The 26047-nt window shown below is 45.7% G+C and overlaps 3 protein-coding genes across 3 annotated transcripts in view; 2 read left to right on the top strand and 1 right to left on the bottom strand.

The window, feature by feature from the left end:
* The window catches only part of SAAL1 (serum amyloid A like 1), a 67551-nt gene that overhangs the window by 32718 nt on the left and 8786 nt on the right, over positions 1–26047 (bottom strand). The gene's annotated exons all lie outside the window — the stretch shown is intronic.
* Positions 13973–19302, top strand: LOC120917012 (serum amyloid A-5 protein-like). The gene is made up of 4 exons (XM_040327990.1): positions 13973–14077; positions 15091–15217; positions 16730–16868; positions 18992–19302. Exons 2-4 carry the CDS (start codon positions 15115–15117, stop codon positions 19131–19133), a joined length of 384 nt encoding a protein of 127 aa, XP_040183924.1. The 5' UTR covers positions 13973–14077; positions 15091–15114; the 3' UTR covers positions 19134–19302.
* LOC120917013 (serum amyloid A-5 protein-like) overlaps positions 25335–26047 on the top strand; it is an 8065-nt gene continuing 7352 nt past the window's right edge. The window contains exon 1 of the mRNA XM_040327991.1: positions 25335–25419. The gene's annotated coding sequence lies outside the window, so the exon portion shown is untranslated. The remainder of the gene's footprint in view (positions 25420–26047) is intronic.

The following is a 26047-nucleotide window of genomic DNA, read 5'->3' on the forward strand; positions in this document are numbered from 1 at the left end:
TGGGAACAGCCAAATGTCTGGAGGAGGAAGAGGACAAAATCAACCGTCTTGTCAAGGAAAGAGAGATGGCTCATCGAGAGGAGGAAGACAAAGCCAACAGTCTAGTCAAGGAAAGAGAGGTGGCTCATCGGGAGGAGGAAGACAAAGCCAACAGTCTAGTCAAGGAAAGAGAGGTGGCTCATCGGGAGGAGGAAGACAACAAAACCAACCGTCTTGTCAAGGAAAGAGAGGTGGCTCATCCGGAGGTGGAAACCAACAAAACCAACCATCTTGTCAAGGAAAAAGACGCGGCTCATCAGGAGGTGGAAGACAACAAAACCAACCATCTGGTCAAGGAAACGTGTTTGGCTCATCGGGAGGTTGTGGACTGCAAAACTTGCTGTCTGGTCTAGGAAAGGGGGCTGGCTCATCGGGAGGTGGAGGACTAGAAAAGTTGCTGTCTGGTCTAGGAAAGGGGGCCGGCTCATCGGGAGGTGGAGGACTACAAAACTTGCTGTCTGGTCTAGGAAAGGGAGGTGGCTCAATGGGAGGTGGAGGACTACAAAACTTGCTGTCTGGTCTAGGAAAGGGGTCTGGAGGTTCAGGAAGACATGGATCTTCTAGAGGAGGAATGCGTGGAAGAAACCAGGAATATGAAAGGTAATATTAAGTTTTCTACAAAAATATAGTCAAAATGTGTTTCTAGGCAACCCCCTGCGGTTACTACCGTGTTTCCCCGAAAATAAGACCGGGTCTTATATTAATTTTGGCCACAAAAAAGACCCTAGGGCTTATTTTCGGGGGATGTCTTATTAGTATCAGCATCTTGACATCATTTTAATCCCCCAAAAAACATCTTGGTTAAAGTACATTTAAGATTATGTAGTCTGTTTTCTGGGAGGATTGTGCTGGCGTAGGGTGCAGCGTTTCTGTCTTTGTGGCTGTTTTATGAGAAGTACCTTTTACAGCAGCCCTTGGCAATCATGTAACCTGCCTCAGCTCTTCTTCTCCACTCCGAGATTCCCGCTGACGTCAGCCCGCTCCGAGCACTGCAGAGGGAGGGGCCGCAGACGTCAGTCAGTCAGGAGGAGAAGACCTCCGGCTGGTCATCGGCGCCTGTGGATGGGGTATTTTGCATGATCGTTGCGGGGGGGGGGGGGGGGGGGCGACACACTGCACCTTATACCAGTGTGGAAGTTTTACGAAGTGGATATTTTTTTAACATTAACTTTACTAGGGATTATTTTCGGGGTAGGGCTTATATTGCAGCCCTCCCTGATAATCACGCTGGGTCTTATTTGGGCACCCAGATGATCACAGCCATCACTGCAGTAGCTTGGGGTACTACATTTATTTACAACTGACACAGATGCCAATCAGGTATCACATAATGTATGCAAACTTACATTGAGCCCAGCTCGCCCAATGCAAGTAGGCAATATATGGCGATGGCGTTAATGAGTCTCAAACAGCCAACGCGTTTTAGGGACAAGACATGCTCCCCTTTCACCGGGACTGCCGTGTTTGCAAGTGATTAAATGGACTCAGGGACGCAGATCCCACATAAATCTTAATACTTAGGGATGCACCAATATATTGGGCACCCAAATTAATTGGCCTGAAAATAGGGTGTTTTCCAAATAGAAAAATAGGTGCCGATAATGGTCACTGAAAAACGCACATGATTTTACCGTGAGGTCATGTGACATTGGCACGTTTTAAGTGCATTTCAATGGTGAGGTACATTACACTGCAACGGAAGCGCAAGGGAGCAGTGTGAAGAAATACATAGAATTTAAAAGGGATGCATTTTTTTGAGCTTTTCTTGTGCTTTTTGTTTTCACACACAAAATTAATCAATTAAAAAGTCGAACATAAAAAAAAAAAAATATGTATTTCGGTTTTAGTTTTCGGCCAAGTGCATCCTGAATTTTAGGTTTCGGTGCACCATTACTTAACCACTTCAATACCGCACATAGACATATGACGTCCACAAAGGGGATCTCCCATCCCGGGTGGAAGTCATATGACGTCCTGTACTTTGTGCGGTGATATCTGAATGATGCCTGCAGCTAGAGGCATCATTCAGATATCATTGTGTTCCGGCGGCTCTCATGCACATCACTGGATCGAGATTAGGCTCAGGTAAGATATGGGGGGGGGGGGGCAGTAAGCAGAAGTTTATTTTTTTAAACCATAATGCATAGAATGTTGTAAAGCTTTGTGATTTTTCACCTTAATGCATCGTATGCATTAAGGTGAAAAAACACCTTGCACTCTTGGGGCCCCCCCGGGGACGACCAGGACCATCCTCCCCATGCACTCTTGGCCCCCGCCCCCCCCCCCGTTTTACTTACCTGAGCCACAAAACTCCATGGGTGCGATGCTTTCCCCCAGCTTGAGGCGGCTCTTCATTGGAGATTGATAGCAGTGCAGCCATTGGCTCCTGCTGCTGTAAATCAATGACGCAGCGTGCCGGGGGCGGGGCCGAGTGATACAGTGGCGGCCATAGCCACCAAGTGTATCACACGGGAGCGTGCCAGCAAGCTAACCCCCTTGGGAGAGCGCTTCCCAGAACAGGGGTTAGCTGTTGCAGGGAGGAGCCAAGACAGCCGCCGAGGGGACCCCTAAAGATGAGGATCGGGGCCACATACATATATATATATATATATATATATATATATATATATATATATATATATACACACACACACATTTTTTTTTTTTAACCCTTGCAACCCCTTTAAAATGTAAAGATCTTCTACCTTAAAGGGGTTGTAAAGGTAAATGTTTTTTCTCCTTAATGCATCCTAAAACATTCTACGGTAACAGCCCGCCCTGAACCCCCGTTTTACTTACCTGACACCTCGAAAGTCCCGCGCGCGTCCACGTGATCCACTTCGGTTCCCATCCTGGCCGTTGATTGGCTAGTCTGGGCGGATTGATAGCAGCGCAGCCATTGGCGCTGCTGTCAATCACAGCGGATGACACGGCGCGCTGGGGGGCGGGGCTGAGTTATACAGTCGGCGGCTATGCCCGCCGCGGGAGCGCACTCGCAAAAGCTTTCCACCATGCGAGCTCACATGAAGGTGGAAAGTTTTGCGAGGAGGAGCCGAGACAGCCGCCGAGGGACCCCAGAAGACCGGATTCGGGGGTCACTCTGTGGAAAACGAGCTGCACAGTGGAGGCAAGTACAACATGTTTGTTATTTAAAAAAAAAAATCTGCCTTTAGTGTTCCTTTAAGAAATTCTTTAAGGGCTCACTAGCAGTTGGGTGGGCCACACTTTTACCACCCCCTGACCAACTTGTCCCTTTAGCTCAGTGTTTCTCAACCCCAGTCCTCAAGGCGCACAGGTCATGTTTTCAGGATTTCCCTCAGATGAAATGGCTGTGGTAATTACTAAGGCAGTGAAACTGATTAAATCCCCTGTGCAAAATAATGGAAAGCCTGAAAACATGACTGTGACGGTATCGGTATGATATCCCCGTCACGCATTCCCTCCTCTCCATACAAGAACATCACAGGATCCCCCACACATGAGTCAAGACTGGATGCTGGAACCAAGACACTTTATTGACACAAAAACTCAGCATATATGTGGTTACAGCCTGTTAGGAACGCCCCCCTCACACAGTGGGGTTTCCCATACAGATTATAGGAGACAAGTCGGAGCCGACCCTGCAGACACGTTTCTTTAGATAAAGACATCACTGGAGTTAATTACTACACTGAAGCAATCAGAATAATTAACATACTACTTCTCTAATCATTTAGCCTGATGATACAATACACATCTTTTAAGGGTAAACACAGATCTTCTTTACACAACACAATAGATCAATTAACGTTTAGAATAGTGAGGGGACATTAGCACGTCAATAACCGGTCAGAGGAATGAATCACACATGAAATTCCTTTCTACCTCTACCCATGGCTAGCAGGGAGCAGTACACTGAGACATATAGGCAAATGTATCACAATGACCTGTTGGGGCGCCTTGAGGACTGGAGTTGAGAAACACTGCTTTAGCTGAAGAGACAGCAGCCGGGGGTGTACACATGATGTGGTGGAAAAGCAAGAAAAATACCCCCCCCCCCGTCACTTTCCATGCACGTTTCACCTGCCAAACCCAATCCATTCAAGTGAATGGGGCCACTCTGCAAACCCCCCTCACCCACAACCAAGTGAACAAATAACTCTGAACATTTTTCCATAAATACAGATTTGGGCGATAAAAGAAGCTGAAAACATCCACACACATCTGAAATATTCGTTTTGGCCAAGAGTGGATTAAAATGTAGTTCGATATGAAAATTAATCATTTGTATTTTTAACTTTGCAGTGAAGAGGAGTAGGAAGCGGCGGCTGCGAATCTAGAAAGTCACCGCAAGACGATAACATTTCACCAGTTCTCTCCACAATCCTTCAACCACTGAAGATTTCATAGGTCAATGTTACAAAACCGGCTTGTCTGACAATTCCAGCAACGGAGGCTGTAAAAAGGGGAACCTGTGAAGAAGGGAAACACGGGAGCCGACACTTGTTAAAGCAGAGATCTGAGCAACTAATCAGGGCTCGACAAATCCCGGTCGCCTTGGCGACTAGAAATAGCGTCCTGGCGACTTGGCTTGGAAGGTGGGCAAAAAGGTGGCGAGCCGTTGGTATTACAAGTTATTACCACCAGATGTGTGAGCTGGCGCCATCTGGTGGTGGCCGTTGGTATTACAAGTTAAGCATTACAAGTTAAACAGCAATTCTAATGTCATTTTTCACTATTTTCACTGCCATCTTCTTCCCTCTAATTAGAACCCCCAAACATTATATATATTTTTTATCCTAACACCCTAGAGAATAAAATGGCGATCATTGCAATACTTTCTGTCACGCCGTATTTGCGCAGCGGTCTTACAAGCGCACTTTTTTGGGAAAAAAAATTACACTTGTTTTAATTAAAAAAAAAAACAGTAAAGTTATCCCCATTTTTTTTTTAATATTATGAAAAATAAATGTTACGCCGAGTAAATTGATACCCAACATGTCACGCTTCAAAATTGCGTCCGCTCGTGGAATGCCGACAAACTTTTACCCTTTAAAATCTTCAAAGGCGACGTTTAAAAAAAATCTGCAGGTTGCATGTTTTGAGTTACAGAGGAGGTCTAGGGCTAGAATTATTGCTCTCGCTCTACCAATCGCGGCGATACCTCACATGTGTGGTTTGAACACCGTTTACATATGCGGGCGCTGCTCACGTATGTGTTCGCTTCTGCGCGCAAGCTCGTCGGGACGGGGTGTGTTTTCTGGCTCCTAACTTTTTTAGCTGGCTCCTAGATTCCAAGCAAATTTGTCAAACCCTGAACTAGATAATTGAAATACAGGAAGGATTTGTATTTTTGTCCATCCGGCGCCAAAACTTATGGCCCCCCGTACACACAATCCGAATATCGGACAAAAACGATCGTCCGAGGAAGAATCGTACGATTTTCGGATTGTGTGTACACTACTTTAACCCCGCTAGTTTTTCGGCCACTAGCGGGGGTTAAAACCTCACCGCTAGCGCCCGAATATCACGGTAAATACGACGGTATAGCGGCGCTAAAAATAGCGCGGCTATACCGTCACCGCACCTCCGTTGCCCAATGTGTAAGGGCTCGTTTACACTTGCTTCAAAATGTGACATTGGGCACGCTTTTTAAAAGCGCTCTGGATGCCAATCAAAGCGCCCGTCAGTCTGTCTGCTGCGAATAGGGTAAACAAATGTATTGAAAGTAAATAGGCTAAACCATATGCCGTTTAAATGTAAATCATTGATTTTAATTGGAAAATACCATATTTGCCCATTAGATGGAGCTGTAGGAATGTCTTATAAGTTCTGCCTTAAGGGGTCTCCTTTTTTGTCCATGGTAAACAATTAGAAATAATCACCGGCTTAACCCCTTAAGTCACAGGCTCCAGGTCTCTGCTATGGACCCCGGACTTACCCACTAAATGATTGGCTGACCAACAACAACCGTCCTGGAGATCAGACTTCCCTAGCTGCCTGCTTGTTCCACCTAGTAATGCCAGGGACTGGGTGGCGGCCTCTCTTCCTGCAGAGTCGGCTCCCATAATTCTACCCTCACAGGTTCCCAGATAGGCGACTTCTGCCTTTGCCAAGGAAAATAATAAATTGCCAAAAATCATGACAATAATTTAATAAAGTTATCATTGAAAAAAAAAAAGTTGTGAAGTTTTTTTTGTTTATTGGGTCATAAGGGGAATCTTCTCTATCCACAGCAGCCAATCAGAATTTAGTAGGCAATTTGTTTTCCGCTGTCCAGGGTTTAACCATTTAACAACCATACCATAGCAGATTTACTGCCACAGGGCGGCCTCTCTGTGCAGAATCACATATATATACAGTATATGCGATTCTGCACTACTGCCTGCAGGGGGCGCGCAGGCGACTCCGCCTCACCTTTTCTGCTGTGATTTGTCCATTGGATGCTGGGAAGCAGCTGGGGTGGGAGGCAGAATGTGCAGAGTCTGGAGGAGGACAGGAATCAGCTGAATGCTGAGACTAGTGAGGCAGAGACGAGGTGTTGCTGCGGCAGCACAGAGAGGCGCAGGTCTGTAAAAGGAGTTCTGTCCTCCTGTCTGCAGCCGACTGCTGAGATGGGGAGGGGGGCAAGAGACTACTGCAGGATCGGGGGGGGGGGGGGGAGTTCTGTCCTCCTGTCTGCAGCCGACTGCTGAGATGGGGAGGGGGCAAGAGACTAGTGCAGGATCGTGGGGGGGAGTTCTGTCCTGCTCTCTGCTGCAGACTGCTGAGATGGGGAGGGGGCAAGAGACTAGTGCAGGATCGGAGGGGGGAGTTCTGTCCTGCTCTCTGCTGCCGAGATGGGGAGGGGGCAAGAGACTAGTGCAGGATCGGGGGGGAGGAGTTCTGTCCTGCTCTCTGCTGCCAACTGCCGAGATGGGGAGGGGGCAAGAGACTAGTGCAGGATCGGGGGGGAGGAGTTCTGTCCTCCTCTCTGCTGCAGACTGCCGAGATGGGGAGGGGGCAAGAGACTAGTGCAGGATCGGGGGGAGGAGTTCTGTCCTGCTCTCTGCTGCCGACTGCCGAGATGGGGAGGGGGCAAGAGACTAGTGCAGGATCGGGGGGGAGGAGTTCTGTCCTCCTCTCTGCTGCAGACTGCTGAGATGGGGAGGGGGCAAGAGACTAGTGCAGGATCGGGGGGAGGAGTTCTGTCTTGCTCTCTGCTGCCGACTGCTGAGATGGGGAGGGGGCAAGAGACTAGTGCAGGATCGGGGGGAGGAGTTCTGTCCTGCTCTCTGCTGCCAACTGCCGAGATGGGGAGGGGGCAAGAGACTAGTGCAGGATCGGGGGGGAGGAGTTCTGTCCTGCTCTCTGCTGCCGACTGCCGAGATGGGGAGGGGGCAAGAGACTAGTGCAGGATCGGGGGGGAGGAGTTCTGTCCTCCTCTCTGCTGCAGACTGCCGAGATGGGGAGGGGGCAAGAGACTAGTGCAGGATCGGGGGGAGGAGTTCTGTCCTGCTCTCTGCTGCCAACTGCCGAGATGGGGAGGGGGCAAGAGACTAGTGCAGGATCGGGGGGGAGGAGTTCTGTCCTCCTCTCTGCTGCAGACTGCCGAGATGGGGAGGGGGCAAGAGACTAGTGCAGGATCGGGGGGAGGAGTTCTGTCCTGCTCTCTGCTGCCGACTGCCGAGATGGGGAGGGGGCAAGAGACTAGTGCAGGATCGGGGGGGAGGAGTTCTGTCCTGCTCTCTGCTGCCAACTGCTGAGATGGGGAGGGGGCAAGAGACTAGTGCAGGATCGGGGGGGAGGAGTTCTGTCCTCCTCTCTGCTGCCAACTGCTGAGATGGGGAGGGGGCAAGAGACTAGTGCAGGATCGGGGGGAGGAGTTCTGTCTTGCTCTCTGCTGCCGACTGCTGAGATGGGGAGGGGGCAAGAGACTAGTGCAGGATCGGGGGGGTGGAGTTCTGTCCTCCTCTCTGCTGCAGACTGCTGAGATGGGGAGGGGGCAAGAGACTAGTGCAGGATCGGGGGGAGGAGTTCTGTCCTGCTCTCTGCTGCCAACTGCCGAGATGGGGAGGGGGCAAGAGACTAGTGCAGGATCGGGGGGAGGAGTTCTGTCTTGCTCTCTGCTGCCGACTGCTGAGATGGGGAGGGGGCAAGAGACTAGTGCAGGATCGGGGGGGTGGAGTTCTGTCCTCCTCTCTGCTGCAGACTGCTGAGATGGGGAGGGGGCAAGAGACTAGTGCAGGATCGGGGGGAGGAGTTCTGTCCTGCTCTCTGCTGCCAACTGCCGAGATGGGGAGGGGGCAAGAGACTAGTGCAGGATCGGGTGGAGGAGTTCTGTCCTGCTCTCTGCTGCCGACTGCCGAGATGGGGAGGGGGCAAGAGACTAGTGCAGGATCGGGGGGAGGAGTTCTGTCCTCCTCTCTGCTGCAGACTGCTGAGATGGGGAGGGGGCAAGAGACTAGTGCAGGATCGGGGGGAGGAGTTCTGTCCTGCTCTCTGCTGCCAACTGCCGAGATGGGGAGGGGGCAAGAGACTAGTGCAGGGGGGGGGGGAGAGTTCTGTCCTGCTCTCTGCTGCAGACTGCTGAGATGGGGAGGGGGCAAGAGACTAGTGCAGGATCGGGGGGAGGAGTTCTGTCCTGCTCTCTGCTGCCAACTGCTGAGATGGGGAGGGGGCAAGAGACTAGTGCAGGATCGGGGGGAGGAGTTCTGTCCTGCTCTCTGCTGCAGACTGCTGAGATGGGGAGGAGGCAAGAGACTAGTGCAGGGGGGGGGGGAGAGTTCTGTCCTGCTCTCTGCTGCAGACTGCTGAGATGGGGAGGGGGCAAGAGACTAGTGCAGGAGCGGGGGGAGGAGTTCTGTCCTGCTCTCTGCTGCAGACTGCTGAGATGGGGAGGAGGCAAGAGACTAGTGCAGGGGGGGGGAGAGTTCTGTCCTGCTCTCTGCTGCAGACTGCTGAGATGTTTAAGTAGCCAAGCGGAACTGCAGAAGAGAAATGCAGGTCAGGTCTGCACAGACTTTTGGGGCCTCTTCACACTGCGCTCACCTAACATGCGTGGCGTTAAGGCAGCCCATGCATCTGAATGGACTGCAAAGCACCAGAAAAGGTTCATGTACCATTTCCTTTAACCACTTAAGGACCGCCTCCTGCACATATACGTCGGCAGAATGGCACGGCTGGGCACAAGCACGTACCTGTACGTTGCCTTTAAGAGCCCAGCCATGGGGCGCACGCGACCCGGTCCGAAGCTCCGTGACCGCGGACCCAATCGCCGCGATCCGCGTGTTCCGCGATCCGTCACAGGAGCTGAAGAACGGGGAGGGGTGAGTGTAAACAAACCTTCCCCCGTTCTTCACAGTGGCAATGTCAGTGATCGTCTTTTCCTATATCGGTGAACAGACTATCAATGACGTCACACGTCCAGCCCCGCCCCCCTACAGTTAGAAACACACAGGAGGTCACACTTAACCACTAGGGGGCGCTGAAGGGGTTAACTCCTAAACGTCATTTGTGATTTTCACAGTAATCAGTGCAAAATTGTCCGATGTGTCCGCCATAATGTTACAGTCATGAAAAAAAAAAAAAAAAACGCTGATCGCCGCCATTAGTAGCAAAACATTTTTTTTTTATAAAAATGCCATAAAAACTATCCCCTATTTTGTAAACGCTTTACCAAAAATAGGTAGAATACGTATCGGCCTAAACTGAGGAAAAACAATGTTTTTTTATATCTTTTTTGGGGGATATTTATTATAGCAAAAGGCAAAAAATATTGTATTTTTTTCAAAATTGTCGCTCTATTTTTGTTTATAGCGCAAAAAATGAAAACCGCAGAGGTGATCAAATACCACCAAAAGAAAGCTCTATTTGTGGGAAAAAAAGCACGCCAATTTTGTTTGGGAGCCGTGTCGCACGACTGCGCAATTGTCGGTTAAAGCGACGCAGTGCCGAATCGCAAAAAGGGGCAAGTTCCTTAACCTGCATAATGGTCCGGTGGTTAAAGACAGCGCACAATTTGATAGAGTGGCAGCGCTCTGGTGTAAAAATGATACAATAATGTGTAGGAAAAATTTCAAAGTTGGCCCACTTAGATAAATTGTTATATTAAAATGTTTTTATTATAGCAATTAGTATTTATTATTATTATTATTATTATATATGAGAGTAATGGTATCCAAAGCTTTGCTGCTTCCTCCAGACTGGGAATCTAACTATTGCTGTCCAAGGCCCCCGACTTTGGAACACTTTACCAACCTCCATTGGGTTGGAGGAGAACCACTTGGCCTTTAGGCGAAAGATCAAAACCCACCTCTTCTGAGGTCAAAGGAGAAATGGTCAAATAAGCGCCCAGAGGCGATTCAGTTCGCATGTGACGCGCTATATAAGTTTTTCACTCACTCACTAATCCCATTATAAAGCATGCAACCCATGTCTCCGGCGTGCGTCACTCAGACGTATTTTAAGGGGGTCCGCCCTTGAAACATGTCAGCGATGCAGCGTGCTTTGGAATGGGATTAGTTCTAGAGATTTATTTGTGTACAGAGAGACGAGCGGATCTCTTCCCGGATGATGATTTTTATAACAAACAATATCACAAATACAGTTGGCAAGTTCCGGTCTGGACTATTGCATAACCGATTCCCACCTGAGCCTGAGGTGCCCTCAAACAGGATCTTTAGGCCCAGGAGGGCCAGACGTACCTTCCCGATAACATCATCACTGTGATTGGCTGTCACAATGGTCACATGACAGCCCAGCTCCCAATCATTACGAGAGACTGGGAGCGGTCTATGACAGCTTGACCACTGTGCAGGGAGCGTGCTCTTAGGCTGCATTCACACCTCCACGACAAGATACGCCGCGTACGCGGCGTATTTTGCCACGAGTGTGTAACTTTTTTTTTTTTTTTTTAACAAAGCCTTCCCATTGCTTTGTATGGCCGAACGCCAATGCCGCCTGAAAAAAAGGGTCCGGGGCTTTTTTTCAGGCGGCAGGGGTACGGCGTCTATGAGATGTGAACCATCTCATAGACAGCAATGGGAATTCTCCCCTCCAGCGGCACGAGCGTCGGGCGTTTTGTCGCGGAGGTGTGAATGGGGGCTTAATGTGTAAACCTTAGCTGTCTATAGACACATATGTGCGACAGTTAAAGCACGCCCTCCTTCCCGCTGTACATATATGTGTTACCTGGGAGGTATGAGATTATTACACTTTTTTTTAATGAAGGTTTCACATGATGCTGGTGTGCTGTTTGGAAAGAAAGAAAGAAAGAAAGAAAGAAAGAAAGAAAGAAAGAAAGAAAGAAAGAAAGAAAGAAAGAAAGAAAGAAAGAAAGAAAGAAAGAAAGAAAGAAAGAAAGAAAGAAAGAAAGAAAGAAAGAAAGAAAGAAAGAAAGAAAGAAAGAAAGAAAGAAAGAAAGAAAGAAAGAAAGAAAAGAAAAGAAAAGAAAAGAAAAGAAAAGAAAAGAAAAAGAAAAGAAAAAGAAAAGAAAAGAAAAAGAAAAGAAAAAGAAAAGAAAAGAAAAAGAAAAGAAAAAGAAAAGAAAAAGAAAAGAAAAAGAAAAGAAAAGAAAAAGAAAAGAAAAGAAAAGAAAAGAAAAAGAAAAGAAAAAGAAAAAGAAAAGGAGAGGAAAGCAGAAAGGAAAAACAAGAAGAAAGGAAAAAAAGGAAAGGAAAAAAAGAAAGGAAAAAAAGAAAGGAAAAAAAGAAAAAAGGAATAAAGAAAGGAGGAGGAGGAGAAAGAAGAAAGAAAGAAAGAAAGAAAGAAAGAAAGAAAGAAAGAAAGAAAGAAGGAGAAGAAGAAAGAAGAAGGAAGAAGAAGGATGGTGGGTGCCTCCCGGGTAGAGGTGAAGGAGACCTTTCTTCAGCATGTCTCCGGCTGCTGCTTGGCTAAATATCTCCTAAGGCCCCTTTCACACTTGTACGACTTCAAAGTCGCGTGATTTTGCCACGTTTTTACCGCAATGTATGGCAGCCCTTTAAAATAAATTAATCAATTGTCCTATAAATGAGGCCTGATGTCACGTCAGATGGGGCTTCACTTCCTGGTTCCCTACTGCGCATGCGCGAGTCGCACTGCACAATCCCACTGGTTCCGCGCTGTCTTCTGGGACCTGTGCGTCTCCCAGAAGACAGCAGGGGGGGGGGGGAGTAGGCGCCAGATGTGGCGTAGTCGACCTATGCCCGGAAGTGGGAGCAAATAGACCTCCTCCCCCTTGAAAGGTGCCAAATGTGACACCAGAGGGGGTCCAAAAAGTGTAAGTCCCATTTTTGGGTGGAACTCCGCTTTAACCACTAGACGATAAGCCGCTGCAGTTTTACTGTGGCAGGTTGGCTCGCCTGGGCAAATCGCCCGTAGGTATATGTTGGCCGCTTTAAGAGCACTAGGGGGAGCGCACACCGCGACGATGACTGGAGAGTGCAAAATCTGGTGCAGCTCTGCAAGAAACCAATCCGCTTCCAGGTTTTTTGTCGAAGCTTAACTGCTTGCAGACCAGCCGCCGGCAGGTCGGCTTCCCTGCGCGAGAGTCCGTAGCTATACGCTCGCCCCCGACTCCCACGCCCGCCGGGCACACGCGATCGCTCGTTACAGAGTGGGGACCGGGAGCTGTGTGTGTAAACACACAGCTCCCGGTCCTGCCAGGGAGAGAAATGCTGATCTTCTGTTCATACAATGTATAAACAGCGATCAGTCATTTCCCCTAGTGAGGCCACCCCCCCCCTACAGTTAGAACACACTTAACCCCTTCCCTGCCCCCTAGTGTTAACCCCTTCACTGCCAGTGGCATTTATATAGTAATCCAATGCATTTTTATAGCACTGATCGCTATAAAAATGCCAATGGTCCCAAAAATGTGTCAAAAGTGTCCGATGTGTCCGCCATAATGTCGTAGTACCGAAAAAAAAAAAAACGCTGATCGCCGCCATTACTAGTAAAAATGTTTTTAATAAAAATGCCTTCAAAAATACCCCCTATTTTGTAAACGCTATAACTTTTGCGCAAACCAATCAATAAACACTTATCGCGGTTTTTTTTTACGAAAAATATGTAGAAGAAAACGTATCGGCCTAAACTGAGGAAAAACAATTTTTTTTATATATTTTTGGGGGATATTTATTATAGCAAAAAGTATTCATTTTTTTCCAAAATTGTTGCTCTATTTTTGTTTATTGCGCAAAAACTAAAAACCGCAGAGGTGATCAAATACCAACAAAAGAAAGCTCTATTTGTGAGGAAAAAAGAACGCCAATTTTGTTTGGGAGCCACGTCGCACGACTGCGCAATTGTCAGTTAAAGCGACGCAGTGCCGAATCGCAAAAAGTGGCCAGGTCTTTGACCAGCAATATGGTCCGGGGGTTAAGGGGTCAATTAAAAAAAAAAGCTGAAGATAGAAGCTCATTGGTTACCGTGCACAGCTGCACCAGATTCCGAGTGCACAAGTTTAATCAAATCTTTCTATACATTTTGGTGTGAGATTGGGGTATCCTTAGGAATTACTGGAACAATCACATGCAAGAGATGTATTTTTTTTTTTGTGTGTGTGCGCGTTTGTAGCGGGAAGGAGTGCGATTTTGTGTGCGTTCCTGTATTGCACAAACGTGAAGCAAGCCTTACAGGTTACATCTGCATGTGATCCCAGCCAGATTTGTCCGGCACACCCTGTACTCTCCGTCTGCACCATTTCCAAATCTCATCCAGCAAACAAGCTGCAATCCCTCTTCTGTGGACCTTGGCTGGGATTTCCCGCCAATTACTGGATTACGACTTTCCTCCTTTGGAGGTCGTCGGGTCATAAAGTCCGACCTTTCCAAATCGGGAAATTCCCCCATTGACAAATGATGGACAGAACATGCGCAGTGCCCACCATTCCCAGCAGGGGGCACAAGGAAAAACCACCAAACAAATAAAATAGGAGTGCAACAAAATTTACTGGAATTCCACACACAAAAAATAAATAAAAAAGTAAACATACATTAGAGCCCTCCCCACCCACCCTGAGCTCCCAAATAAATACGAGGAAAGGAGGAGGAGGACATATCCCAAGACAGGAGCAGAGGACACATCTCCAATCTAGGTGAGCTTCCACACCGTCATTATACTTACTAAATATTTACTAACACACCTCTGAGGTTTTTCTCAGTAAACATTGCAATTTTGATTTATTTTTTTCTAACTCAGTTTTATGCATTTTTTGCACATATAGGATTGGAGTTTACATGAATTTAAATGCATTTCCATCAGCCATTTATGTCCAAATGTATAAAGCAGATGACTATCCATAATTAAAATGTATAGAAACTGTTTCCTTTTTGTTTTCCTTATACTTTTTTTTTGCAATTTTCTTTATTTTTTTAACTCAGTGTTATGCATTTGTGCACATATAAGAATGCAGTTTACATGAATTTTAATGCATTACCATCAGCCGTTTCTGACAAATGTAAAAAAACAGATGACTATCCATAATTAAAAATTGTATAGAAACCCCCCCCCCCCCCCTTTTTATTCTTTATTTATTTTTTGTTTTCTTTATACTTTTATTATTGCATTTTTTTAACTTGGTTTTATGCATTTTTCCCCACATATAAAAATGTAGTTCACATGAATTGAAATGCATTTCCATCAGCCGTTGTGGTCTCTTAAAAAAAAAAAAAAAATCGAACTGTCATTTTAAATTATTTTGTATTAAAGACAATATTTTAAACCAGGGCTCGACAAAATCCGGGTGCCCGGTCGCAACTGCGACAAGAAATTGTGACCTGGCGCCCGCCAGTAATTGAAGCCACGGCTTTGCGGCCTTCACAGAAGGAAACTTAGACCGTGGCCTCAATTACCGTCCGGCGCGGCGGGGGCGCACGGAGACACAGGATCCTGTGTCTCTGTGCTTTACGGCCTTCTGTGATCTAGCGCCATCTTGTGGTGGCCGTTTGGCATTACAAGTAAAACAGTTCTAGCAGTTCTAATTTGTTTTTTCACTGACATCTCCTTCCCTCCAATTAGAACCCTGAAACATTATATATATTTTTTATTCTAACACCCTAGAGAATAAAACGATAAATGTATTTTTTTCTTTTATCTGTCACTCTGCAGATTGAAGAATCTCACGGAATCCTAATGAAGGCTTCGATCATCTTATTGCTGATTGGTCTGGCTGTGGCTCAGGCGCAGTTTCAATGGCTGAGCGACTCGGCAAACTTTGCTAAGGGCGCTGTCCAAGGTAAGACTCGTCATAGTACGAGAGCGCGCAAGACCGAGCGAGAGATGTGCATGGCAGCCAATCAGCTTCTAGCTTCTTCAATTAAGCTTTGACAATAAAACCTGGAAGCTGATTGGTTTCTATGTAGAGCTGCACCAGCACCACCAATATTGAGTCGGCCCCGCCCTTTGCAGCTATAACAGTTTCAACTCTTCTGGGAAGGCCGTCCACAAGGTTTAGGAGTGTGTCTATGGGAATGTTTGACCGTTCTTCCAGAAGCGCAGTTGTGAGGTCAGGCATTGGATGAGAAGGCCTGGCTCACAGTCTCCCCTCTAATTCATCCCAAACGTGTTCTATCAGGTTGAGGTCAGGACTCTGTGCAGGCCAGTTGAGTTCCTCCACCCCAAACTCGCTTATCCATGTCTTTATGGACTTTGTTTTGCGCACTGGTGTGCAGTCATATTGGAACAGGAAGGGGTCGTCCCCAAACTCCTCCCACATAGCCAGAAGCATGACATTTTCCAAAATGTCTTAGTATGCTGGCGCCTTAAGAGTTCCCTTCACTGGAATCAAGCGGTGAAGCCCAACCCCTCACCATAATCCCCCCCCCCCCACCAAATGATTTGGACCAGTGCACAAAGCAAGGTCCATAAAAGCAAGGCTCGACAAAATCCGGGCGCCAGGTCGCAATTGCGACTAGAATTAGCGACCTGGCGCCTGGGGAAGGAAGCATAGGCCTTCAGAAGGCCGCAAAGCCGCAGCCTCAATTACCGGCCGACGCGATCGCACCGCGGGGGCGCACAGAGACATAAAGTATATCCTAACACCCTAGAGAATAAAATGGCGGCCGTTGCAATACTGTCTGTCACACCGTATTTGCGCAGTGGTATTACAAGCGCACTTTTTGGGGGGAAAAAAATACACTTTTTTTTATTAAAAAAATAAGACAACAGTAAAGTTAGCCCAATTTTTTTTATATTGTTAAAGATAATGTTACGCCGAGTAAATTTTATACCCAACATGTCACGGATCAAAATTGCGTCCGCTCGTGGAATGCCGACAAACTTTTACCCTTTAAAATCTCCATAGGCGACGTTCAAAAAAATTCTACAGGTTGCATGTTTTGAGTTACAGAGGAGGACTAGGGCTACCAATCGCGGCGATACCTCACATGTGTGGTTTGAACACCGTTTACATATGCGGGCGCTGGTCACGTATGTGTTCGCTTCTGCGCGCAAGCTTGTCGGGACGGGGCGCGTTTTCTGGCTCCTAACTTTGTTTTAGCTGGCTCCTAGATTCCAAGCAAATTTGTCAACCCCTGCTGTAAAGGGTGGACCAACTCAATATTGAACCCTACGGAGTAAGACTGAGATGCCATTAATGTTCATGTGCGTGGAAAGGCAGGCGTCCCAATACTTATGACAATATAGTGTAGATTCCTATACACATCACAGCCTCAGTACCCCCCCACCAGAGCCCTCGGGCCTGATGCAAGAAGAATAGAAGACTCATTCAGTACCTCTTGTGTTTCAGGGTCCAAAGACATGTACAGGGCCTACAATGATATGAGAGAGGCCAACTACAAAAATTCAGACAAGTATTTCCACGCTCGGGGGAACTACGACGCTGCGCAGCGAGGACCTGGTGGGTCGTGGGCTGCCAAGGTTATAAGGTAAGAGATCGGTACTAATCATTGACTGTTACTGGCCACCGGAGGCCGACGGTTGAGTCCTTCACAGGAAGAACGGCGAAGGAAATGTGCCGAGTGTGCAAAAATATTTCACCACCTGAGTACCAGCCTGCAATACCCCTTCATTACCCAGACACTGTGCAGTGCTGTGATAGTTTGACTGACAATTAGGGATGCACCAATAACATTTGTTTTTTATGAGTAGCAATACTTTTTTTTGTACTCGCCGATACCATTCCAGCAATGCTATGATAAGCATTGAAACAGTTATTTACAAATTCAATATTTTTTTGTATTTATATTTTTTTACTTTAAATATACATTTTTTTTTTTTTTTTGCACTTTTTTCAATGTGAAATGTGTAAATATATGTTAACCTTCCTGGCGGTATTCCCGAGACTGACTCGGGGTTAGATTTTCCTGCTACGATCGGTAACCCCGAGTCAGACTCGGGCTCGCCTCGCTAGATCCACAGGCACTTTTTACTTACCTTGTCCCTGGATCCAGCGATGCCACCGCGCTGTGTGAGCGAGCGGGACCTCGCTCGATTCACATAGTGCCTCCGTGTGACGCCGATCTCCGTTCCCTGCGACGTTACGACGCACGGGGACGGAGAACGGCGCCAAATTCAAAAACGTAAACAAACACCTTACATACAGTATACTGTAATCTTATAGATTACAGTACTGTATGTAAAAAAAACACACCCCCCTTGTCCCTAGTGGTCTGTCCTGTGTCCTACATGTCATTTTATATAATAAAAACCTTTTTTTCTCCCTGCAAACTGTAGATTGTCCATAGCAACCAAAAGTGTCCCTTTATGTCAAAATAGTTTTAGATCAGCTAAAAAACAGCGATAATAAATTATAATCACTTGCAGAATTGTGCGATAGCGATTTGTGGGGAAATTCGTCATAAAAAAAAAAAAAATAATGACAGCGACAATTCTGCAACTGAGCAAATTTCAGTGATTTTAATTTGATTACATTATTGAATAATTTTTATTATAATTATATTATTATTTGTTATAATTATTTATAATTATTTATTATATTATAATTTATAATTTTGTTTTTTAAAAAATGTAATACACGGGATGCCTATTAGAATCTTGTTTGGTCAGATTTAAGTGAGTTATTTCTAAAAATTACAGACCTACAATATAAAACGCCAAATTTCCTTGCAAATAATGGTACCGCTTTCAGCATGTTTTTTCTGAAAGAATCATACCGCCAGGGAGGTTAAAGGAACACTAAAGCTTTTTTTTTTTTTTTTAAATAACAAATATGTTATACTTCCCTTCACTGTGTAGCTTGTATTGCATAGAGTGGCCCGAACCCCTTTCTGGGTGTCAGCATGGGGGGGGGGGGAAACTGTGCCCCTTTCTGGGTGTCAGCAGGAGGAGGGGGGGAATTGTGCCCCTTTCTGGGTGTCAGCAGGAGGAGGGGGGGAATTGCGCCCCTTTCTGGGTGTCAGCAGGAGGAGGGGGGGAATTGTGCCCCTTTCTGGGTGTCAGCAGGAGGAGGGGGGGAATTGTGCCCCTTTCTGGGTGTCAGCAGGAGGAGGGGGGGAATTGTGCCCCTTTCTGGGTGTCAGCAGGAGGAGGGGGTGAATTGGGCCCCTTTCTGGGTGTCAGCAGGAGGAGGGGGTGAATTGGGCCCCTTTCTGGGTGTCAGCAGGAGGAGGGGGGGAATTGGGCCCCTTTCTGGGTGTCAGCAGGAGGAGGGGGTGAATTGGGCCCCTTTCTGGGTGTCAGCAGGAGGAGGGGGGGAATTGTGCCCCTTTCTGGGTGTCAGCAGGAGGAGGGGGGGAATTGTGCCCCTTTCTGGGTGTCAGCAGGAGGAGGGGGGGAATTGTGCCCCTTTCTGGGTGTCAGCAGGAGGAGGGGGGGGGAATTGTGCCCCTTTCTGGGTGTCAGCAGGAGGAGGGGGGGGAATTGTGCCCCTTTCTGGGTGTCAGCAGGAGGAGGGGGGAATTGTGCCCCTTTCTGGGTTTCAGCAGGGGGAGGGGAATTGTGCCCCTTTGTACTCCTGGCTTAGGACATCAGACAGGTCGATCAGCCCCCCCCCCCCTGTGTACTGACTCTGGTCTCCATCTTTCTCTAGCGATGGAAGAGAAGCCGTCCAGATGCGAGGCAGCGGCAGAGGAGCGGAGGACAGCCGGCTGGACCAGCAAGCCAATCACTGGGGGAGGAACGGAGGTGACCCCAATCGCTACAGGCCTGCGGGGCTACTCAACAAATACTAAGCCCCGCCTTCCGATCATCTGACATCACAACTACGAGAACAACCCATAACCAATCAATGGGAAGGAAACGCTGCTGAACCCACAAGACCGAGAATGATACAAATATTACCTAGAATTCTAGAAACATTTCATATCTGCATATAAATAATAAATATTTACATGTCGCCAATGTCAGGATCATTCTTCCCGGTTATTAACTATTCCAGGTCTGGGGCCCAACGCATTAGGAAACGCACGTGCGCTTTCCTCAACACGCATTATACGCTTTTAGCACATAAGTTGCACTAAAATAACGAAACGCAAGACGCATCTTACAAAAACGTTCTTCTTGCAGGCACATGAGGGAGGGGGGGGGAAGGTGCATTATTGTTTGTTACATGCCATTTACAAGCATTCTTATTTTTTATTTTTTTTGCATGTTTATTTTTTTTAACCACTTCAGCCCCGGACCATTTGGCTGGCCAAAGACCAGGCCATATTTTGCGATTCGGCACTGCGTCGCTTTAACTGACAATTGCGCGGTTGTGCGACGTGGCTCCCAAACAAAATGTATGCCCCATTTTCCTACAAATAGAGCTTTCTTTTGGTGGCATTTGATCACCTCTGTGGTTTTTATTTTTTGCTATAATTTTTTGCTATAATAAATATCCCCCAAATAAATATATATGAAAAAAAAAAATCCCCTCAGTTTAGGCCGATACGTATTCTTCTACATATTTTACAGTAACAGTAACGGGGTGTACAGCTCCGGGCAGTATAGCGGGGGTGTACAGCTCCGGACAGTAGCGGGGTACAGTAGCGGGGGTATATACAGCTCCGGACAGTAGCAGGGGGGATACAGCTCCTGACAAGAGCGGGGTTCAGGACAGTAGCAGGATACAGCTCTGCACAGTAGCGCGGGGGGGGGGGGGAATACAGCTCCGGACAGTAGCGGGGTTCAGGACAGTAGCAGGATACAGCTCCAGACAGTAGCGAGGGGGGGATACAGCTCCGGACAGTAGCAGGGGGATACAGCTTTGGACAGTAGCAGGGGGATACAGCTTTGGACAGTAGCAGGGGGATACAGCTTTGGACAGTAGCAGGATACAGTTCCGGACAGTAGCAGGGTTCAGGACAGTAGAAGGATACTGCTCCGGACAGTAGCAGGGGGGGGGGGATACAGCTCGGGGACAGCAGCGGGGTACAGCAAAAAAAAAAAAAAAAAATGAATAAAACCCTTGATAAAGCTCCCCCTCTGGTACTAGAGTTACAACCCCCTGGTTCATCAGATCCTTCAAAAGGTTCTTCATTGCTAGGGATTTGACTATATCTCTTGGTAGATTTGTCAATAGAAACCTCTCTGGGGGGAGGGTCCGAGAACTCTATTCTGTAACCTTGAGACAGCATAGAGAGACCCCCCGGTACATACGTCGGTCGGTAAGCCTCTGTGAGCGATCCGGGATGAGGCCGCCCCCTCGCGATCGCTCCCCGGAACTGAAGAACGGGGAGAGCCGTATGTAAACACGGCTTCCCCGTGCTTCACTGTGGCGGCTGCATCGATCGTGTGATCCCTTTTATAGGGAGACACAATCGATGACATCAGACCTACAGCCACACCCCCCTACAGTTGTAAACACACATTAGGTGAAACATAACTCCTTCAGCGCCCCCTGTTGGTTAACTCCCAAACTGCAACTGTCATTTTCACAATAAACAATGCAATTTAAATGCATTTTTTGCTGTGAAAATGACAATGGTCCCAAAAATGTGTAAAAATTGTCCAAAATGACCGCCATAATGTCGCAGTCACGAAAAAAAAAAAAAAAAAAACAAAAAAAAAAACAAAAAAAAAAACAAAAAAAAACAAAAAAAAAAACAAAAAAAAACAAAAAAAAAAAAAAAAATCGCTGATCGCCGCCATTAGTAGTAAAAAAAAAAAAAAAAAAAAAAAAAAAAATTTTTATAAAAATGCAATAAAAACTATCCCCTATTTTGTAAACGCTGAAAAAAAAAAAAAAAAAAAAAAAAAAAAAAACAAAAAAAAACAAAAAAAAAAAAAAAAAAAAAAAAAAATCGCTGATCGCCGCCATTAGTAGTAAAAAAAAAAAAAAAAAAAAAAAAAAATTTTTATAAAAATGCAATAAAAACTATCCCCTATTTTGTAAACGCTATAAATTTTGCGCAAACCAACCGATAAACGCTTATTGCGATTTATTTTTTTACCAAAAATATGTAGAATACGTATCGGCCTAAACTGAGGAAAAAATATGTTTTTTTATATATTTTTGGGGGATATTATAGAAAAAAAATAGATTTTTTTTTTTTCAAAATTGTCGCTTTATTTTTGTTTATAGCACAAAAAATAAAAACCGCAGAGGTGATCAAATACCACCAAAACAAAGCTCTATTTGTGGGAAGAAAAGGACGCAAATTTTGTTTCGGTACAACATTGCATGACCGCGCAATTACCAGTTAAAGCAGCGCAGTGCCAAATTGTAAAAACACCTCTGGGCATTTAGCTGCATATTGGTCCGGGGCTTAAGTGGTTAAACACTCATGTGCCCAAACAGGCCCCCCGCCACCAGGGGAGGAAAAAAAAAACACTCACACCCCCCTAAGGGAGAAGAGAGCTAGAGAGAGACCCCAAAGTAAATAAGGGTAGAACCTCAGTCTACCCCTTACCTGGGTCTTGCTGGTGCCAGTGCCTGTTCCACTCGCTGCGGATCCTGCGTCCATGCTGAGGCAGCAGCGTGATGCTGGTGGTGAAATGCCGGTCGCGGACTCCACTAGTGCCGCTGCACCGGACCAGAACCAGCTAATAAGGCACCAGACCTGTTCCTCCCTCCTCCCTCAGCGCTTCCTGTGGAAATGACGTCTATGCCCTGCGCCTGCTCGTAGGATACCGCCCCTTCCGGTTACCTCACTTCCGGGGAGGAAATAGCCTGGCTGACCTTCCCAAGATGGCGGTGGCGTTCGGCTGCTTGGACAGGAAAAAAAAGATGTCCGCGCCTGTAGCTTGCCAAAGAGCAGTATCCCTGAGCAGTCCTGGCTCACTGAGCACCGATGAGGGAGAAGGAGCCCATGCACGAGGCACTCTCTAACCAGTGAATGGGAGGACCAGACTCCAAGGAGAGCTCCTAACCCCCACATGTGTTCCCGCCGGAGGAAACACAAAAACTGATAAGTGGAAGGAGCCTCCCTTTTAAGAAGTTTGGTGGAGGTGTGTTTCCTGTCAAGTGGGTGGAGCCACGCTCTCAAGGTGCTGTCCTGAAAGACGATAAAGGGAAAAATGTTTTTTTTTTAAATTATATATATATATATATAAGAAGGCCAGTATGGTGGCCTGAGTTTATGGGAGGAGCCCGGAGGGTATTTAAGCAGCCCACTCACACATGCTCTTTGTCGGTTCAGTGTGCAGTACTACACGTCACTGGGCCGACTCTTCCCAGCTCACCTCATGTCCGTGAGTCTGCGCATTCAATCGCATACGACACCCTCCCGCCCTTCCCTTTTTCAGGGCACTTCTCAGCATGTCCTTCTTCAATTAACTACCCATTACTTACCTTGGGTATGCCCCCTTTTCTTGGCATACTGACCAGACCACCAAGGCACACTTCAGGTCTATTTATGTTGTAAGTCTTGTCGCGTGTTTATGTGATCCACATCTCTCTCGGTCAGAGGGTAACGACCATAAATATATATATATATATATATATATATATATATATATATATATATATATATATATATATATATATATATATATATATATATATATAAGGGCTGTGCGTTAAACGCGATATTAACGGCGTTAACGCAAACCCATGTTAACGCCGTCAATATTTTTATCGCGCGATTAACGCAGGAGCGCTCGGGGTGGACGTGCAGAGTGTGCAGCGGCGCGGCTTACCTTCTCGCTGGATTCACAGGCAAGTTACTCACCTTGTCCCTGGATCCAGCGATGCCACCCCGCTGTGTGATCGAGCGGGTCCTCCTCGCTTGGCGGGTCCTCCTCGCTTGGCGGGTCCTCCTCGCTTGGCGTGTCCTCCTTGCTTGGCGGGTCCTCCTCGCTCGATTCACAGTGCCTGTGTGCTGCCGATCTCCGTTCCCTGCGACGTTACGACGCACGGGAGCGGAGAACGGCGCCAAATTCAAAAAAGTAAAAAAACACAATACACACAGTATACTGTAATCTTATAGATTACAGTACTGTATGTAAAAAATACACCCCCCCCTTGTCCCTAGTGGTCTGCCCAGTGTCCTACATGTACTTTTATCAAATAAAAACTATTCTTTCTGCCTAAAAAAATGTAGATTGTCCAAAAGTGTCCCTTTATGTCAAAAATGGTTTTAGATCAGCTAGAAAATAGCGATCATAAATTATGATCACTTGCAGAATTGTGCGATATTTGTGGGGAAATTCGTCATAAATTAGATAAATTAATCGTGAGTTAACTATGACATTAATGCGATTAATCGCGATTAAAAATGTTAATCGTTTGACAGCACTAATATATATATAATTTGTGGGGGAAGTTTATTATAGCAAAAAGTAAAACATTTTTCAAAATTGTCGCTCTATTTTTGTTTATAGCGCAAAAAACTAAAAAAACGCAGAGGTGATCAAATACCACCAAAATAAAGCTCTATTTTGCACTGATCGCTATAAAAATGGCAATGGTCCCAAAAATGTGTCCGCCATAATGTGGCAGTACCAAAAAAAAAAAATAATCGCTGATCGCCGTCATTACTAGTAAAAAAAAATATTAATAAAAATGGCATCAAAATACCCCCTATTTTGTAAACGCTATAACTTTTGCGCAAACCAATCAATAAACGCTTATTGCAATATTTGTTGTAAAAAAATAAAAAATATATGTAGAAGAATACGTATCGGCCTAAACAGAGGAAAAACAATGTAAATATAATTTTTGGGGGATATTTATTATAGCAAAAAGTATTCTTTTTTTTTTTTCCAAAATTGTCGCTTTATTTTTGTTTATAGCGCAAAAACTAAAAACCGCAGGAGGTGATCAAATACCACCAAAATAAAGCTCTATTTTGCACTGATCGCTATAAAAATGGCAATGGTCCCAAAAATGTGTCCGAAGTGTCTGCCATAATGTCGCAGTACGGAAAAAAATAATCGCTGATCGCAGTCATTACTAGTAAAAAAAAAAAATATTAATAAAAATGCCATCAAAATACCCCCTATTTTGTAAACGCTATAACTTTTGCGCAAACCAATCAATAAACGCTTATTGCGATTATTTTTTTTACGAAAAATAGGTAGAAGAATACGTATCGGCCTAAACGGAGGACATTTTTTTTTTAATATATATTTTTGGGGGATATTTATTATAGCAAAAATATATTCATTTTTTTCCAAAATTGTCGCTTTATTTTTGTTTATAGCGCAAAAACTAAAAACCGCAGAGGTGATCAAATACCACCAAAAGAAAGCTCTATTTGTGTGGGGGGGGGGGGGGACGCCAATTTTGTTTGGGAGCCACGTCGCACGTCCGCGCAATTGTCAGTTAAAGCGACGCAGTGCCGAATCGCAAAAAGTGGCCTGGTCTTTGACCAGCAATATGGTCCGGGGGTTAAGTGGTTAATTAAAAAAAAAAGCTGAAGATAGCAGCTCATTGGTTACCGTGCACAGCTGCACCAGATTCCGAGTGCACAAGTTTTATTAAATCTCTTTCTATACTTTTTGGTGTGAGATTTGGGTATCCTTAGGAATTACTGGAACAGTCACATGCAAGAGATGTTTTTTTTTTTTGTGTGTGTGTTTGTAGCGGGAAGGAGTGCGATTTTGTGTGCGTTTGTAGCGGGAAGGAGTGCGATTTTGTGTGCGTTCCTGTATTGCACAAACGTGAAACAACCCTTACATGTTACATAAGCATGTGGCAGACCCAGCCAGATTCGTCCGGCACACCCTGTACACTCCGTCTGCACTACTTACAAATTTCATGCAGCAAACAAGCTGCAATCCGTCTTCTGTAGACCTTGGCTGGGATTTCCCCCAATTACTAGATTGGGGGAAGTCCGACCTTTTCAAATCAGGAAATTCCCCTATTGACAAAATGACGAACAGAACATGCGCAGTTGCTCACCATTCCCAGCAGGGGGCACAAGGGAAAAACCAAAAAAATTTAAATAGCAACGCAACAAAATTTACTGCAAAAAAAAAAAAAAGTACATACATTAGAGAACTCCCCACCCACCCCAGCACCCAAATAAATGAGAGGAAAGGAGGAGGAGGACATATCCCAAGACAGGAGCAGAGGACACATCTCCAATCTAGGTGAGCTTCCACACCGTCATTATACTTACTAAATATTTACTAACACACCTCTGATGTTTTTCTCAGTAAACATGTCAATTTAGATTTTTTTTTTTTTCTAACTCAGTTTTATGCATTTTTTGCACATATAGGATTGCAGTTTACATGAATTTAAATGAATTTCCATCAGCCGTTTCTGACAAATGCAAAAAACAGAGGACTATCCATAATTAAAATGTATAGAAACTCCCCCCCCCCCCTTTTTATTCTTTGTCCACTGTTAAAAATAAATACAAAATGTACAGAGTGAATAATTAAAACCCATGCTGTAACCTTGCTTTGTTCTCTCAATAAAACATCTCTGTTAAAAAAAATAAAAAAAATAAAAAAAAAAATAAAAAAAAATAAAAAATGAATAATTAAAACCCCTCCAAGGTTATTCGCTCTATGTGCCTCTAAAGGAGAATTCCCACCCAATGCTGGGACCAGGCAAGAATGCAAGAACTTTTTTCCCCCCCTTTTTATCCTTTATTTATTTTATGTTTTCTTTATACATTTATTATTGCAACTTTTTTCTAACTCAGTTTTATACATTTTTTGCACATATAAGATTGCAGTTTACATGAATTAAAATTCATTGCCATCAGCT

The sequence above is a fragment of the Rana temporaria genome, chromosome 11 (genome assembly GCF_905171775.1).
Source record: "Rana temporaria chromosome 11, aRanTem1.1, whole genome shotgun sequence".
NCBI lineage: Eukaryota > Metazoa > Chordata > Amphibia > Anura > Ranidae > Rana > Rana temporaria.

Coding starts and splice junctions, on each gene's coding strand:
- LOC120917012 (XM_040327990.1), top strand. CDS start 15,115: ATGAAGGCTTCGATCATCTTATTGCTGATTGGTCTGGCTGTGGCTCAG. Junction 15,218..16,729: donor TGCTAAGGGCGCTGTCCAAG/GTAAGACTCGTC, acceptor CTTGTGTTTCAG/GGTCCAAAGACATGTACAGG. Junction 16,869..18,991: donor TGGGCTGCCAAGGTTATAAG/GTAAGAGATCGG, acceptor ATCTTTCTCTAG/CGATGGAAGAGAAGCCGTCC.